This window comes from Phaseolus vulgaris, chromosome 11 (assembly GCF_051622355.1).
Source record: "Phaseolus vulgaris cultivar YP4 chromosome 11, ASM5162235v1, whole genome shotgun sequence".
In the NCBI taxonomy this organism is placed as follows: domain Eukaryota; kingdom Viridiplantae; phylum Streptophyta; class Magnoliopsida; order Fabales; family Fabaceae; genus Phaseolus; species Phaseolus vulgaris.
In genome coordinates, this window is record NC_143508.1 from 3,339,515 (window position 1) to 3,357,513 (window position 17,999).

At 42.7% G+C, this 17,999-nt stretch overlaps 1 protein-coding gene across 1 annotated transcript; it reads left to right on the forward strand.

Moving 5' to 3' along the window:
• The first annotated feature begins 4,311 nt into the window (after positions 1-4,311).
• Positions 4,312-6,075, forward strand: LOC137829127 (putative BOI-related E3 ubiquitin-protein ligase 3). The gene is made up of 2 exons (XM_068635924.1): positions 4,312-5,072; positions 5,219-6,075. The coding sequence occupies exons 1-2, from the start codon at positions 4,770-4,772 to the stop codon at positions 5,783-5,785; spliced, it is 870 nt and encodes a 289-aa protein (XP_068492025.1). The 5' UTR covers positions 4,312-4,769; the 3' UTR covers positions 5,786-6,075.
• The last annotated feature ends 11,924 nt before the right edge of the window (positions 6,076-17,999 follow it).

A 17,999-nucleotide genomic window follows, 5' to 3' on the forward strand; every position in this document is an offset into this window, starting at 1 on the left:
CCACATCCTTAAACCCCTCATGCACATAAGATATTGTAACCTGAGTTAGTTAGGTTTGCTTGATAGTGACTGGCCAAGTTCTTTCATAGATAAGAGACCAAGAGAGTATTAGCTTCCAAATACTTATCTCTGCATAAGATTAATTATTGTACCATGTTTAGACCAGAACTATGAGCTACCATATTTAAATACAGAGCTAGTTGACTCTTTGCATGTTTATACATGCAAGAATGTGAGTGTCTGAGTTGCTATTTTCATTGATGTTTAATTACTTACAAATTGGAACTTCTTAGCTAAAAAGTTGTGCTCTGACCTGTCATTTCAACTTCAAATGCTTTGCTACATTAGTTTACCTTCACGGCAATGTGACAAGTATATACAGAAGCTGATTAATAATGCATGGTAGAACAGAATCACACTCTATGAAGGATTCAAAAGGGATTACCCTGATTCCACGACATTTCCCTATGTTTAATGATTGCGCCAAATCAAAGTGTTGGAAGTTAAAAACCAGGAAGGTGAAGGAGTACATTTTTTTGACAATTTATTACAAATTTAAAATCTCAATAAAGCATTAGGGTATTGGGAATGACTTTTACGGGCACAAGTTCCATCTTGTATATGCACACACTGCTTTGTTCAATGTTGAAAAAAAAGATAAGTAGTTGGGAAGTTACCCCGAAGACTTTTTGCATCAAAAACGAGAAAAAAAAAAGCAAATGAAAGGGCAATAGCCAGAAGAGAGAAAGCGAAAGATAAGGTGTTCTTGAGAATATTATTATGAGGACTTTAACCTTGGTCGCATTTGCACAAGTATCACCCAAGGTTCATGTGGGTGGCCAACACATGGGTCCATCACCACCACAACCATTACTCCTCACTCTTCGCCACACCTTAATATATTCTATTCAATTCAATTATTCAATATGCATCATCATCATGAACAAAAATAGGGTTTTGCAGAGAGAAAAAATGAGTAAAATAAAAGAGTTGATGAGTTTTTGATCCAACACGTATAGATTTGTTGGTGTGTGCGTGCATGTGTCAATTCATGGTGTTGGCTTGACACATAAACTACTTTAATCAATGTTCCGTGATTTGGGATTCCACCAGAAGCGTCAATAAGTTGTGTTGTTGTGGGTCATCATCATGTGTGTCTCCAAGAAGATAGGTCCAATGTAATGTCCAAACTTCAAAGGAATATCGTGACCATCTTATGTGGATCTTCACTATTTCATTTCTTTATCCATTTCCTTCAACATCATATTTTTCTTTCAGTCAAAATTTTATTTTCAGAATCACTTTCTCTTAACCTAATTAAATCCTTAACTCCCAAACAATGCCTTACGTATTCCTTTTGGCTTTTTGCCTTTTGCTTTTTTTATGGACGGTAAGCTATGTGAAATACACGTTTTCAACCACTGAACCACCACACAAGTGGGGAGCGTTTGTTTGGAAATTTAATTTAAGCTTATTTAGTTTAAAAGTAAATATAATGAATTCAAGTCAAACCATGTATATTTTTAAAAAATATATTAGTTTTCTAAAGCCATGAAGTATCTATCACAGAGTGAGTTTTGCTAAATTTTAGTTCCTCAACCTTATCCTTTTTGCTTTGTTTTGATCGAAGATGTGTAATATAGTTTCTCATGATTTGTTTATTCTAAATATATGAATTTTAATATAATTAAGTTGCCTTCCTTCAATATTTAAATTTCTGATAATTAGATAATGTGAAACTTTGTTTTTTTTTTTAGTTTTCTCTTAAAGGATAATTAGAGTAAATGGGGTAAAATAAATTTTAGAATTTTTTTTTAAAAAGGATGCATTCAAAACTTCTTATATAATATCCTCACATATCACTATGTAATATTTTTTTTTTTTTTAAAAAAAAAAGTATGATTGTGACATTTAATATAAGATAAATTCAAATGTTATAGGACTAGCCAAATTCAAAACTTACCTAATATAAGACAAATTCAATAGTTCGAAATGACAGATCATAGAACTTACTAAAATAAAGAACAAAATCTAATCGGGTTTTATTATCCAACTTTAGATAATAATGCTAATTGTTTTTTCCATAACATATTCTCGATAAATTGTTATATATAGAGGATTTTTCCTAAATGTCAATGAAATATGCTTCTTGTGTTAAAGATGTATGTATCTATAAAGAATTGTAACCCTAAAGTAGGAATTTGGTAGTGATAAATAAATATTAAATATTTGAATATTTGTTGATGATTGCTATGAGATACTGTAGAATAAGTAAATAATATATAAGACCATTCTTCATCACCCCTTTCCATACCTATTCACTAGTTCAAATTATACTCAAATGTGATTAAAAAATAATTATTTAGAGAATGTTAATAATTTATTTTAGAATATATTCTCAATAGGCAGATTATGTTAATGTGTTAGGAACTAAATATTAAAAAAGAAAAATATTTTTTTATTTTTTTTATTTTTTAAATAGTTGCTTAAATTATTATTGATATTTTTTATATTTTTCTTTTCATATGTTTAGTCTAGTTTCCAAATTTTTTTTAGTTTTATGCTATTTTTCAATGACACCAACTGTCTAATAAAAAAAAAGTTTATGTCCTATATGATAAAAAGTATTTGAATGGTCAGTTATCGAGTAAGATGATTATTATTATTAATGTTTTGAAACATAATAAAACTAATTAATGAATAAATCAAAATTTGATTATCCATTGTAACCCACTAAATCATTAATGTAAACTTTTAAATATTATTTCAAAATAATTATGAAATTTTCAAGACTTTTTTAATTAATTCATTTAGTTTGGTAACAAATAACGAAAGAAAAAGGAAGAAACAATTAAAACTGGAAAATATTGATTGCTTGATATAACATAAGTGAATTATTTAAAAATATTACAAAAAAATTATTAAATAATAATTAAATTTATAAATAAAAATAATTAATCATTATATTAATTAATTTAGAATTTTCTATTATTTATATATTAACTAAAAATTATTTGTAACTTATGTGTAACTAACTAAAATTTTGGTAACTTATAATTAAATATGAGTATATAATTTATTTTATAAATTTTTATTAATAATAAAATTTATTTTAGATATCAATAAATTTTTTTAGTTTGTAAAATATTATTTTTTAATTTAATCAAATAATAACTAATTATTTTGATATTTAAAATTAATTTTTATTTAATTATTTTTTTAGTAAAAATAATAATAGATAAACAAATTTATGTACAAAATAAAAAAGAAAAATGTGAAATTTGATTATATATTTTCATCAACAAATATCTTTAACTAAAACAACTTTCATAAGTTAATTATGGAACATGACTGTTTTCCTTTTTACCACAAACTATTCTTCTTCTTATCATTATAAATAATATGTTCAGTTGTCTTCTTCTGTTACAAACCCTATTCTTATCATAAAAAATGGAGTTATATTTAAAATTAAGTAACTGAAAATATTAATGTAAAATAAAAAATACTAATAACTAATTAAAAATATCTTTAACAAAGTAAATTCTCTCTTTTTTTTCTGACTTTTGCGTTTAATAATGTCTATTTCTATTTTTATTTTTATTTTTAAAAATATTATTTTCCTTTCAGGTGACTCTCTATTAACAAGCACCAACTTTTTAATAATAACACGAGAGGAGAAATCACTTATTAATATTAAATATTCTTCTAGAATTAGGTAACTATATTATTAAAAAGCAATAAAAATATTTTATTAATATTAAAATTGCAATATTTGTTAAAAATATGAAATATGAAAGTACGAGATAATAATGCATGATAACAGTAACTTATGTGGAGAATTTGGAGAGGTGAAAAAAAATATAAACAAGGTGGAACTTAAAGAGTGAATTATGATTTGGTTCTAATTTGTTACTTCCTATTATTGTGTGTGAGAAATGAGGAAAAGGAAAGGTTTTATGTTATGGTAAGTTTTATTGAATCCATTCGTTTTGAAAAGAGAGAACTGACAAATCTGTGCGAGTATTGTTCAATAAAATCTGACCCTTTCACAGCTTCCTGTAACTTTCTCACTTGCCACCTACTTCAAAATTCGAATTGAATTCCTTTATTTATTTATTTATTCAAAGCAGAACAAACGCCTCTGAAATCTCTGACCCGATAGTTTAGTCACAAAATATGCATGTGGTACGTTGTTGCTTACCACATCTTGCACCTATTTCTTAAATGCTTATAGGACAGGTAAGAAATAAAGAACAAACAAAGTTAAAAAAAGAAAAAGCTAAAGAGAGACTCCACCACACCCTATACCTTCTTTCTCTCATTTCCTTTCCAAGTTTTTCAGTTACTTTTTCTCCTCAATCAAAATCTATCCATTAATTGAGCCTCATTAATGTCAATTTTATGTTCCTATTATTTTAATCACATATAAACTTCAACTGTTAATTTATTCCTGTCCTCAACTTTCTTTCCTTACTACTTTTTCTGTGCAACCAAATTTTGTTTTTATTCAACCAGTTTTATTATAAGTATATGTATCTTTGCACACCACCTCTAGCCACCACTACCACAACACAAATGCATCTCTTTCCGCTTCCTGCCATGCCGAATATCCTGCTGTGAAAACGTGGGAAAAAAACTATTTTCATCTTCCAACCTTCAGCTTTCACCTAATATATACATATCAACATCTCAGCATGCGTTACTGAAGAGATTTAAGGGGAAAAAGGTTCAGGTTTTGATCACTTTTAAAGGTTGGCCTTGGTTTTGGAATGATTGGTGCTGAGATTATGGCTATTCAAGCACAGTGGTATCCAAATAATTCTGCTTCTCCATTCTGGAACAATGGTCATTGTGCTGCTGCTGGCTTCATGGACTCTGGCATCAGTTTTCAGCATAAACATCAACAACAACAACAGCTAGCAGAACAGCATTTGGGAGAGTTGTGCAATGGGACTCAGGGAACTGTTGATCCAAATATCCGTGCCTGCAGTTCAGAAGTGTTGAATTCTCCTATGTTTGCTATTCAGTTTGAGAAACAATGGGAAGAGATTGATCAGTATATCAAATCTGAGGTTAGAATTCATACACAACTTTATGATGTTTGGTTTGGTTTGGCTATTATCATCAACATCATTGTATTGTAGGACTATATTATTATTGTTGTTGTTATTTATGATTTTAAGTTAAGATTATAATTGTTGTTTTTTGAATGGGGTAGGATGAAAAATTGAGATATATGATAAAAGAGCATGGGAAACAACAGGTGATAGCATTATTGAAAAAACTGGAAACTCGTTCAGTTCATGTGCTGAGGGGAAAAGATGAAGAAATTGCACAAGCCATGAAGAGAAGGGTAGAGTTAGAAGAGTATTTAAGAAGGTTAGAGGCGGAAAACAGCAGGTGGCAGAGGTTGGCTCAGGAGAAGGAAAACATGGCATTGTCCCTCTACAAAACTCTGGAAGAAATGACAGAAAGTGGCAATTTTTTGAACAATGGGGCAGTGGCAAATGATGCAGTGTCCTGTTGTGGCGAAACTGGAGGAATAGAAGAGACGGAAGAGGAAGCAATGGCAGAAAAAGGTTTAGAATGTGGTGGGGTGAATGAACTTGAACAGATTACGAGAAGAGGAGGAGTAATGCTTTGTAAAAGCTGTCATTCTAGGAGGTCGTGCTTTCTGTTTCTCCCATGCAGGCACCTTTCTTCCTGCAAAGTTTGTAACACTTTCCTCGAGGCTTGTCCAGTTTGCAGTACACCAAAGAAGGCTACCATTGAGTTGAGACTTTGATTTTCTAGGCTGATATGAGTACAGGCTTTGATTTTCTAGACTGATATTCCCGGAAAAAGTAAATAGAACAGATAGATTGCTTAGCTGTGATGGATGGATCTGTCAAAATACATGGACATTACTCATTTTCAGTGAGTTCAATGTTTATAGACTCGAGACTTAACTATAGTTCCAATGCTTTAATTCAAATGTCTGGTTTACTTTCCTTAGGACCTTTATGTCTTTAGATCTAATTTGTAGAAGACCAAACCAAAGAATTTGCCAAATACAATATGTTCACCTTTCTACTATATCTATGGTCAATTAGTCCTTTTTGTTTTTCCTATTTTAACTTTGAAAATTCATCCACCACCATATATCTATACAGTGATGGTTTCTGTGACATACCTGATATGGAACAACTTTATAGGCCTAATTTGGTTTCCTTGAATTGTTCATTGGTCACTAAGATTTGTGAAATGTGATGACAGCACTTTTCATGAAAGAATGGTTTGCAATTTGAGCCGGTGATGGTGGACATTGAGTGGTATAGTCTATTCATCTTTGGGAGCTACCATTCATATTTTTGTAGTGATGGTGTCTGCACAATTGCTGGTTTGTGAATAGATGGATCAAATCAAACACTCTGATTAGATTGAGTAAAATAAAAATCTCATTATTTTAGTTGTTTGAAAAGTTAAGCTAAACCATGTGAACAATAAACAAATATATTGACACTTCAGTTTGATATCAGAAAATCAGATTTGATTAGCAGTTGGGGAAAAAAAGTTAAACCATGTGATCAGAAAACAGATACATATCAATAGTTCAGTTTAACCAATGATTTTGAAAGAGTGAACATAATAAAGGTCTTTAATTTGACATTACACTACAGTAGAAAGTTTTTCTCTATAATATTAATACTATTAAAGGGATCAATCCAAATTAATGTTACTTTTTGAGTATGGAAATTCTCTATCTATATTTTAGATAACTTATATTTCAACCCTTCATCTTTTTTTGCAAGAATAAATATTGTACCGGTATGGCCGAGAGGCCGAGACCTGAGAAGACTTGGCCGAGAAGCTGAGACCTTAGAAGACTTGGCCGAGAGGCCGAGACCCGAGGAGACTTGGCCGAGAGGCCGAGGGGCCGAGACCTTAGAAGGCTTGGCCGAGAGGCCGAGACCTTGGAAGGCTTGGCCGAGATGGCCGAGGGGTCGAGACCTTAGAAGACTTGCCCGAGGGGCCGAGACCTTAGAAGACTTGGCCGAGAGGCCGAGACGACCGAGAGGCCGAGACCTTAGAAGACTTGGCCGAGACGACCGAGACCACTGAAACATGGCCGATGGCCGACCCATGCCATGATGATTTGGCCGATGGCCGACCCCTATTACAGTTAACGCTCAAACCAAGATCAGTGAAGTTAATCTATCATTAAGAATTAGGTAATGCAAACCTAAGAGGTGTCCACCTCGATAAATGGGCCCAACAAGGTAGGCCCACTAGAATAATATAAATAGTACGCATCCCAAGGAGTAAGGTATGTCATTTTATCACTCTGAGAGCTGACCACCCGCTTTACTGACTTGAGCGTCGGAGTGCCTTCGCAGGTACCCCCCATCCGGTGTTCAGTCGAGGCCGAGGGCCGAAGGAGAAGCAAGAGGACGAAGAGAACCTCAGTTCACTACCCAGTCACCTGACCGACCGAAGGAAGGAGAAGAAGACTTCAACAGTTCTCTAGGTCCCATCTCCCTAGCAGGAACAAATATGAAAAAAAAAACTCTTAAAACTTTGTAACTATTTGATTATAACGGCACTGCATTAACTAGATTGCAAGCAAAATCTAGGTAACAGAAGTTGAAATTTTTCTTTAAGCTTAAATTTCAGATTTTAGAAGGATAATCTGTCTTGGTTTTAGAGAGTTGAGATATTTATTTGATTAATTTTGTTATTAGGATTTTGATACTATTTAATAAGTGTACAGAGAATTATACATGAGTAGTGTTAAATTCTTGTAATTCGGTTTTATAAATGGTTATAAAATGAATGAATTAAAAAGTATTGAACCAATATTTTGAATTGATGTGAATAATTGTTTACTTGATTGAAAATTGGATGTAATGGTATATTATGTTTTTTTTTATGGAAATGAAATTAATTAATGTGGTTGAGCTTGATTTTAGAACAAAAGTGCATGATATTTAACTTACATAGTTGAATATCAAGTTGTTTAGAAATAATGTATTTATAATATGATGGTTTTCTTGTTTTGTTTTATGCAAATTTTAACAACATATTTTTGCATAATTTGTTGTGGATATCTCAAATTGCTGAGACATTGTTTTAAGGAAAAAATTGTGGAGAAATTCACTTAAGAGTATCTTTCTTTTAAGATTATTCCTAGAAAAAATCCTGAAAAAATATTCATTTTTCATGTTAACAGAATAAATGTTTATTTAAAATTGTTTTGCCATTTCACGTTGAATCGGTCGTTTTTAATTCGTTAAGCAGAAAATAAACCGTGTATTATAGTAAATAGATATTTGAAAGATTCATTTTTAGACTAATAATGTTTAAAGATATATATTTTAAATTAAATGTCTAAATTTTTTATTTTATTTTTCAAGTCTAATTTAAATAATGGTTTTTGTACCGCCCTGGTGGTCGGGTGCGATGACGTGGCACCCTGCTACAGTGTAGGCGTGTTGACAAGGCGCCAGGTTGGCAGTTAGGAAGGAAGTCGGGAGGCACGTGTGGTCGCCGATTGTTGAGTCGGCGTGTTCCGATTTCCAGTTTACCAGAATAGGCGATCGCCAGGTTGAAGATGAAGTCGCCAGATGTAGACTCAGGCGACCAGGCACTCGGAGATCGCCAGAATGATCACATCGCCGAAGACGAAGGAGAAGCAGATTATGAAGGCGGCCGGCGAGACCACAGGGAAGGTGTATGAAGGCCCTAACTCGTCAGTTTCAGTAGAGATCGCACTCCTAAAGTTAGCTATGCACTGGGCAGTACCATGCATAAATAACTTAGCCAAAATAAGAGTAGAAGTAGCGCCAAGTCAGTGAGCCTCCAGATGATGGCACGTGTAGAGACGGATGCGAGCCACGTGTCCAGGTCTGTAACTGCCAGAAGAGAGAAAACCACCAGGTATATAAGAGTTCCTAACAGATTTTCTAAGGTACGCACGTTCAGTTCATACACTTTACGCTTGCGAGTGACAGAGCTGTTTGTGAGAGAGATTTGCACGGTTCCAGTTCTTAGTATTTGGTGATACCGTCACTGACTTGAGCGTCGGAGTGCGATCGGCCGCAGCGGCGCCGTATCGTTTCTTTGCAGGTTCTTGAGATAGATCCAGAGGAGGAACGGAGGTGAGAAGCGGCGCGCACGTCGATCCTTTGACGAGGCATTCTCCAGCGCTCCGGTCAACAGGCAGGATCATCAGGCGCCCACCGTGGGGCCGTGTAAAACGTGCTCCCATCCACAGCGTGAGTTCGTGGAGTTTTTCGAGGTTTTCTGCGCGGTTGTGTGCTGGTGCAACCGTCGTTGGCAGTTTCTTTGAGTTTCGTTCGGTGAGTTTGTGTTTGTGCCGTTTGTTTGTCTTTCAATCGGTGGAGTGAGGTCTTTGTTGCTTGCGCGCAATTTGTCTGGTGGAGGTTCGAGTTCTTTGGTGGTTCTCTGCGAAGGTCTGCGGTGTTTTTGGGATCTTGCGCGGTTTCTTGAGTTTTCCCCGATTGATCGCTGGTTCGTTCGTGGTTGAAGTGTTATTTGCTGTATTTCTGTGGTTCGCTGAAGTTGATGAGAAAGATGAGGAGCAATCGTTCCAGTCCCGTGGCTCCCGTCGCAGCTGAAGGCGACGCCGCCATGACCATGGCGCAGATGGCAGAAATGATGCGCTCGTTGCAGGCGATTGTGGAGGCCTCGCGCGTCGAGCAGGCAAGGATACATGAAGACCTGGTCGCCTCTCGCGCCAGGAACGAAGAGCTCAGCAAGGTAGCTGAGGAGCTACGTCGAGCTCTTCAGGAGCAGCAGGGTCGTTCTTCAGCTGAAGAGGTGGCACCGTCGACGTCGCCTCGTGTGTTCCCAATGCCTTTCATTCAAGCGATTACCGACACGCCAATTCCCACGAGCGTGGTTTCGGTTAAAGCTGTGTTTACTGGCGTGGAGGATCCAGAGGCTCATCTGACCACGTTCCACACGCAGATGATGCTGTCGGGAGGGTCGGACGCTGTCTACTGTAAGATGTTCGTGAGCACGCTCCAGGGAACGGCGATGGAGTGGTTTGTGAGCCTGCCCAACGGCCACATAACTAACTTTCAACAATTCTCGAAAATCTTTGTCGAGCAGTATATTGTGAACAAGGCACCGCCCAGGGTGTCCTATGATCTGTTTGACATAAGGCAGTACCATGGGGAGTCCCTCAGAGACTACCTCAATCGCTTCGGAGCGCAGATGGTCAGATCGCCGGCCAAGGATGAAGAGATGCTGGTCTATGCCTTCAAGAAGGGCGTGCAGCCAGGGCCATTCTGCGAGGCCTTGATCAGGGCTCATCCAGCGACGTTTGCTGAAGTTAGGCGACTTGCGGTGGCCCATATCGCCGACGAGAGTGAAGTCGCCGAGAAGAGAGGCAGCGTGGCTCCCGCCAGGCCGCGCGCCCAGACCAGGATCCAGCCGCAGAGGGTGCTGGAAACGGCGGCGGCGGCTAGAAAGGACCAAAGTACTCGCTATCCTTACGATAGGAGAAATAAGGGAAGAAGCCAAGCGCGCCAACCGCCAGCACGCCAACAACCAGCACGCCGGGAATATAATCGCCCACCTAAGCACAAATTCGTCATGGGACTGGCGGACCTGATCGCTATCCCTAACATATCTGCTAGGTTGAAGGTGCCCGAGAAGGTGGGCGACAAGGTGCTAGGGTCGAAGCCGGACGTCTGGTGCGAGTTCCACCAGTGCTTTGGCCACAACCTGGACTCGTGTTTGTCTTTAGGATACCAGCTCGACGATCTGGTTAAGAGCGGGTTCCTAAACGACTATCTGCTGGACAGAAGGACCGGAGGAGCGTCGAGTGCCCAGCCGGCAGGTGGAGAAGCCCAGCAACACGAGATGCCTATCCATGGGGAGATCCACACCATTGTAGGGGGTTTCTCAGGTGGTGGATGCACCGCGTCGCAGAGGAAAAAGTACGCGCGATCGGTGATGTCAGTAGACATGTTTGAAGATCACTCGCCCGAAGTGGACATTACGTTCACCAAGCAGGATCTTCGGGACGTTGTGCCTCATGACAACGATCCCATTGTTATTTCGTTGATCACGGCGGGGAGGAAGGTCCACCGAGTTCTGGTGGACCAAGGAAGTTCGGCAGACGTGATGTTCTGGCCGACTTTCACGCAGTTGGTATTGCCCCTTGACCAGCTGAGGCCCTATGGAGGGTGCTTGTATGGGTTCGCTGGCGACCAGGTGGAGGTCAGGGGGTATATTGAGCTGAGAACCACGTTTACCGATGAGGCTGGGTCGAGGACGGAGAAAATCAAGTACCTCATCGTAAACGCCCCTTCAGCATATAACATCCTGCTGGGAAGGCCCACCCTTAACAGGATAGGCGCAATTCCATCGACTCGGCACATGAAGGTGAAGCTGCCGTCCATGGAAGGGGTGGTGATCACGATAAAGTCTGATCAGAAGGAAGCGAAAAAGTGCTATGAAAATAGCCTGAAAAATAAAAGATCAGTTAGCTATGTTACAACCACCCCACCTTCCGGTGTGAAGCCCAGACCGCCGGTGATGGAGGAGGCCGCCGGAAGGGACGTAGAGATGGTAGATGCTGAGCTGGGGGAGAGGAATGCTGGCCTGGAGGAAGAAGAGGCGCGGAATCGCCCGGAGGAAGCGAGGGAGCTGGGAATCGCCAAGGCGGTGGCCGCCAGAGAATCCAGGCCCAAACCCGTCGAGCAGTGGCTCGAGAAGGAGATCGGGGGGAAGGTTTTCAAGCTCGGAAGATCTCTGGAGGTCGATCTCCAGGACCAGATCGCCAAGGTGATTGAACGGCATCTGGACGCGTTTGCCTGGTTCGCTTCGGACATGCCCGGAATCGATCCCGACTTCTTGTGCCATCATCTGGCGATGGACAACACGGTGAGACCGGTGCGGCAAAGAAGGAGGAAATTTAATGAAGAAAGGAGGCAGGCGATCAAGGACGAGACCCAGAAACTCCTCGCTGCAGGCCACATCAGGGAAGTCCAGTACCCTGAGTGGTTGGCAAATGTTGTGCTGGTGAAGAAGAGCAACGGGAAATGGCGCATGTGCGTCGATTTCACCGATCTGAATAAGGCTTGCCCAAAGGATTCGTATCCTTTACCAAGCATTGATGCCCTGGTTGATAGTGCTGCAGGGTGCAAGCTGCTGAGTTTCCTGGATGCCTTCTCGGGCTACAATCAGATCAAGATGCATCCCATGGATGAAGAAAAAACAGCCTTTATGACGGAGAGGTCGTGCTACTACTATAAGGTGATGCCGTTCGGGCTAAAGAACGCGGGGGTCACGTACCAGAGGCTGATGGATCGAGTACTTGCACCGATGCTGGGAAGGAACGTGCAAGCCTACGTTGATGACATGGTCGTGACCTCGTAGGAGAAGAGCAGGCACGTAGCAGACTTGGAAGAATTGTTCGCGACGATCGCCAAATACAAGTTGAAGCTCAACTCGGAGAAGTGCATTTTCGGCGTGGAGGCTGGGAAGTTCTTGGGTTTTCTTTTAACTGAAAGAGGAATAGAGGCCAACCCGGACAAGTGTGCCGCCATCTTGGCGATGAGAAGCCCGGCTACAGTGAAAGAAGTCCAGCAGCTGACGGGTCGGATGGCGGCTCTATCCCGCTTCGTGTCAGCGAGCGGAGAAAAGGGACATCCCTATTTCCAGTGTCTGCGGCGCAATAACAAGTTCGTTTGGACGAAAGAGTGCGAGGAAGCTTTCGTCAAGCTGAAGGAATATCTGGCGAGCCCGCCGATTCTGTGCAAACCACTGGCGGGAATCCCTCTCAGGTTGTATTTCGCTGTGACTGAGAGGGCGGTGAGTGCGGTGCTCGCCCAGGACCAGGATCAGGCTCAGAAGCCTATTTATTTCGTGAGTAAAGTGTTGCAGGGCCCAGAAACGAGATATCAGGCCCTGGAGAAGGCTGCATTGGCTGTGGTGTTTTCGGCGAGGAGGTTGCGCCACTACTTCCACAGTTTCACAATACTGGTGATGACTGACCTGCCCATCCAGAAGGTCTTGAAGAAACCTGACATTGCAGGAAGAATGGTGAAGTGGGCAGTCGAATTGTCAGAATTTGACATTAGATATGAGCCCCGAGGCCCGATCAAGGGGCAAGTCTTCGCTGATTTCATAGTTGAGCTCTCTTCAGAGGCGACGCGGGTTGAAGGAGACGATTTCCGTTGGGTGCTCTCGGTGGATGGATCGTCAAACCAGCAGGGTAGCGGTGCTGGAGTCATATTGGAAGGACCCAACGGCGTGCTGATCGAACAATCGTTGAGATTCGCCTTCAAAGCCAGCAACAATCAAGCAGAGTATGAGGCGCTGATCGCCGGGATTCTGCTGGCTAAGGAAATGGGAGCCAGAGTGCTGATGGCTAAGAGTGACTCGCTGCTGGTCACAGGGCAAGTAACAGGCGAGTTCCAGGCCAAAGATCCACAAATGGCGGCTTACTTGGCGTATGTGCAGGAATTGAAGAGTTCCTTTGCCTCTTTTGAAGTGGTGCATGTGCCCCGAGAACAGAATGCCCGAGTTGACTTGCTCGCTAAGCTCGCCAGCTCAGGCAAGGGGGGTAGGCAGAGGACAGTGATCCAAGAAACTCTGAAGACGCCGAGGGCATTCGTAGCAGATCACCTGGTCCTCCAGATAAGCAAGTCGACGGAGAGGGCAGCGAGGAGCCATAAGTCTTTGACGCAAGAAACTTTGAGATCGCCAAGAGTTAGAGCATGTTGAGGAGAGAAGGTGGATGTGATGCAGGTCCGCGCCACCCATGTGCCAGACACTTGGATAACACAGTACAAGCGGTGCTTGGCAGATGGTCTCCTCCCGTTGGATCCAACAGAAGCTAGGAAGGTAAAGAAAAATTCCAGCAAGTACACACTGATTGATGGCGATCTGTACAGATTTGGGTTCACTCACCCACTCCTGGAGTGCATACACGGCGAGAAGTGCACGAGAATTATGGCAGAGCTCCACGAAGGAATATGTGGAAGTCACGTCGGGGGTCGAGCTCTGGCCGTTAGGACTCTCCGTGCAGGCTACTATTGGCCATCCATGAGAGAAGATTGCAAGAAGTATGCCCAGTGCTGCAAACAATGCCAGCAGCACGCCGATTGGCATAAGGCACCTCCCGAGGAGTTGAAGTCGATCTATAGCCCTTGGCCGTTTCATACTTGGGGAATCGACATCCTGGGACCTTTTCCACTGGCGATCAGGCAGATGAAGTACTTGGTGGTGGCGATCGAGTATTTCACCAAGTGGATTGAAGCAGAACCAGTGGCCCAGATCACCGCGCACAAGATCGAAGGTTTTGTATGGAAGAACATCGTGTGCCGGTTTGGAGTGCCTAAGCGCCTGGTATCAGATAATGGGACGCAGTTTGCAAGCCACCTGTTGAAGAAGCTCTGCGAAGGGGTGGGAATTCAGCAAGTGTTTGCATCCGTCGAGCACCCTCAAACAAATGGCCAGGTGGAATTAGCTAATCGGGTGTTGCTGAGAGGTTTGAAAAGAAGGCTCGAGAAAGCCAAGGGAGGTTGGGCTGAGGAGGTACCCCGTATAGTTTGGGCGTACCACACCACCGAGCAGTCAGGGACCCACGAGACCCCGTTCAGTTTGGTCTACGGGTGTGATGCCATGATTCCAGTAGAGATCCAGGAGAGCTCGCCGAGATTCCAGAACTTTGTAGAGGAAGACTCGAATGAAGAGAGAAGGCTAAACCTGGATCTGCTGGATGAAGTCAGGGAGGAGGCAAGGCTGAAGGCTGAGGCGGTGAAGAGAAGGGTCGAGCGAAGGTACAATTCTAAGGTGATGCCAAGGCAGTTTAGGGAAGGCGATCTGGTGATGAGGAAGGCCCACCAGTACGAGATGGAGAATAAACTCTCACCCAAGTGGACTGGACCGTTCAGAATAACCGAGGCACTCGGGAACGGAGCCTACCGCTTAGAGACGCTGGAAGAAGGGGCGATCCCTCGTACCTGGAACGCCACACACTTGAAGTTGTACTACAGTTAAGAGCTTTGTAAGTAAAGACAAACAAAAATGTTATATTGCAATGTCTCTGTTAAAACAGTTTCAAGGGGGCACTCTTTTTCCCTAAGGAGGGTTTTTTAATGAGGCCATCCAATAAAAGAAGAGTTTTCGAAGTATAAAGTGTTTCCAGATTGTATGTGTGCTATTTTAGAAAGTTTGGAAAAAGACCTTGTCATTTGTACATGATTGGAGGCAAGAAAAGATATATCGCACGCTTTCTAAAAAGTACAAAGTCCTCATCGTCTTTCGGCGATTGGAGGCACCAGTTAAGTTTTTAAGTCCTCATCGTCTTTCGGCGACCGGAGGCACCAGATGGAAGACCTCAACGCCCTCGCGCGTTTTGAGGCAAGTTAAAAGACCTCCTCGCCGTTGAGCTAGTGCAGGCGAGAAAAAGAAAAAGTCCTCCGTGTTTCTGGGAGCGAGAAGATGTAACTCCTGGAGCAATGTTGAGGCAGGTTAAAAGACCTCCTCGCCGTTGAGCGAGTGCAGGCGAGAAAGAGAAAAAGTCCTCCGTGTTTCTGGGAGCGAGAAGATGTAACTCCTGGGGCAATGTTGAGGCAGGTTAAAAGACCTCCTCGCCGTTGAGCGAGTGCAGGCGAGAAAGAAAAGGTCCTCAGTGCATCCAGGGGGGGGGGAGATGTACACCCTGGGCAAGTTGAGGCACCAGACAAAGTCCTTCTCGCCGTCGAGCGAGTTAAGGCCATTAAAAGCCCTTCTCGCCGATGAGCGAGTTCAGGCAAGTAAAAGTCCTCCTCGCCGACGAGCGAGTTCAGGCGAGTTAAAAGACCTTCTCGCTTGTATGCGGGTATAAGGCAAGATAAAATCCTTCTCGTCTTGAACGAGTTCAGGTATGGCGAAGAGGGCGGAAGAAGCTTGAAAGGTGGCTAAGGTAGGTTCGAAGAGAACGCCTAGCCAACCGGTCTTCAGCTCTGAAGTTCAGGGAGGTAAAGGAAGATCCCAAAGGGCATTTTTGCCTCAGTTAAAGAAATGACTGCCAAAGCCTGAGGCCAAGAAAAGCTGGTGTTACCAAGAGGTCCAGGTGATCGCGAAAAGTTCAAACACGGCAAGAAGGTTGAAAGACTTGTTTGATAATGCGGGTCAAGTGGGACGTTGTTTGAACTGATGATTGAATCACAGTTCGTTGCTTGGAACTTTCCTTATGATCAGGTTAGTGCCTCAGGGGTACGAGTTGTTTAAAGCGATTATTGCTTAAGTTTGAATCGGCTCGAAGCAGTTACGCCAAAGGTCATGTTTGCAAAATCGCTAAGTTAAACGTAGCAGAGTTAGGCATACAAAGAAAGTAAAGCGCTCAAGAGAAGTCAGAAGAAATATCCAAATTTCGCTATTGAAATAAGTAGCTGTTCAAAATACATGTGCAAGAGTTTTTACAAGGTAAATACAAGTGAATTCATAAAGAAGCAGATGGGGTAGAATTGGTTGAGCCTTCGGCGGGAACGACCTTCCCATCTACTACTTCGTTGTCTAACGACACCATGCTAAGGTCAAGATCAGGGAATAGGCATGCGAACTGTTCTCGAGCGGCATCAAACCCGGCAACCAGAATCTGAGCGGAGCTTAGCTTAAGTTCTTCGATTTGCTGTTGAAATCCTTCAACCTGCTGCTTAAGCTCCTTGTTCTGCTGCTCCAGCTCTTCGACCTGTTTTCGGAGTTGTTTGTTGGTCTCTTGAGCTTGAAGAAGGTCGTCGACCACCTTCTTGGATTCTGTTTGAGCCTGGGCCAACTCGGCAGCCATCTTCACCTTCTCTTTGTTTGCCTCAGAGAGATCAGCCATGGCGTCGTCTCTTGCTTTCTCTACTTGCCCAAGTAGCTTCTCGCGGTCGATCGACCTTTGCTCCAGTTTTTGTACCTTATCGGCATTAGCTTGAATTTGAGCCTCCAGGTCGCTCGCCTTGGTGCGTAGAGGCACGATTCTGCTTTCAAGTTCGACTTTTTCTTGGGCAAGTTCATGGACTTTGCGGCGAAGGTCAACAGCTTCCTTGCGCGCAAGCCTAAGCTCGGTGTTTAGGGCATCCTCCACTCGAGAATGTTCCATTTCCGCGAGCGTCAGGCTGAATGACACCTTCTCCACCTCGACTTTCATTGTGCTGTTCTCGGTCTTGAGGTTGTAGATGTCATCTTGTAGCCGCCTGGTGGAGCTCTCCACAGCTCTCGTTATGATTGAGGGAATATCCTCTGCAATGGTTTTGAGTTTAGCAGTCAGAGGTTCCCACATCCTCGTGACCTCGAGGGAAAGATTTGCAGCTTGGAGAGGCGTCAGGGGGGCTTGTTGAGGGTTCTCGTCGCCGCCTTCCTTAGCAATATTTTCGGTGGTTGCTTCTTGGCGTGGCGACGCAATCGGGGACTCGGTGATTAGGATTGGAGAGGTGTGAGCGACCTCATCCCCGATTGGAATGATTCCTGCAGCTGAAGTGTTGGAAGGAGGGCCCCCTCCTGCTGATATACGTGGTGTAGAGGCGCTCGGGGGGTCCTCTAAGAAGTTTGGCTCCGGGGCCTCAGTTGCAGGCGGCGCAGTGGCCAATGGAACTGCTTGGACTGGTGGTGAAGGAGCTCGTGGTGTTGGCGACGAGGGAGGAGGGGCAGGCGTTGACGGTGGTGTTGAGGCTGGAGGAGGGGGTGGGGCAGGTGGGGAAGGTGGTGCCACCCTTGTCCTCTTCGTAACGAGGCCATCCTCAGTGACCTCGTCGTCCTCCTCCTCATCCTCTTGGACAACTTGGGGGGCTTTTCGTTTTGGCCTCTTCAGGACCAGTTTCTTTCGTTGGGCGGGCTCCTTAGGCGGTGATCGCCCATGGATGATGGCCTTCTCGACCGCCGAGTTGGGCACAGTCTGGGAACCGCTCGCCAACCCGTGGTTGCGGGCGAGCGCCTTCAAGTCAGCGAGCATATTCTTACCCAACATGGTGTCTGCGTAAAATGAAAGTGCATAAGTTAGCTCAAAGGAGAAT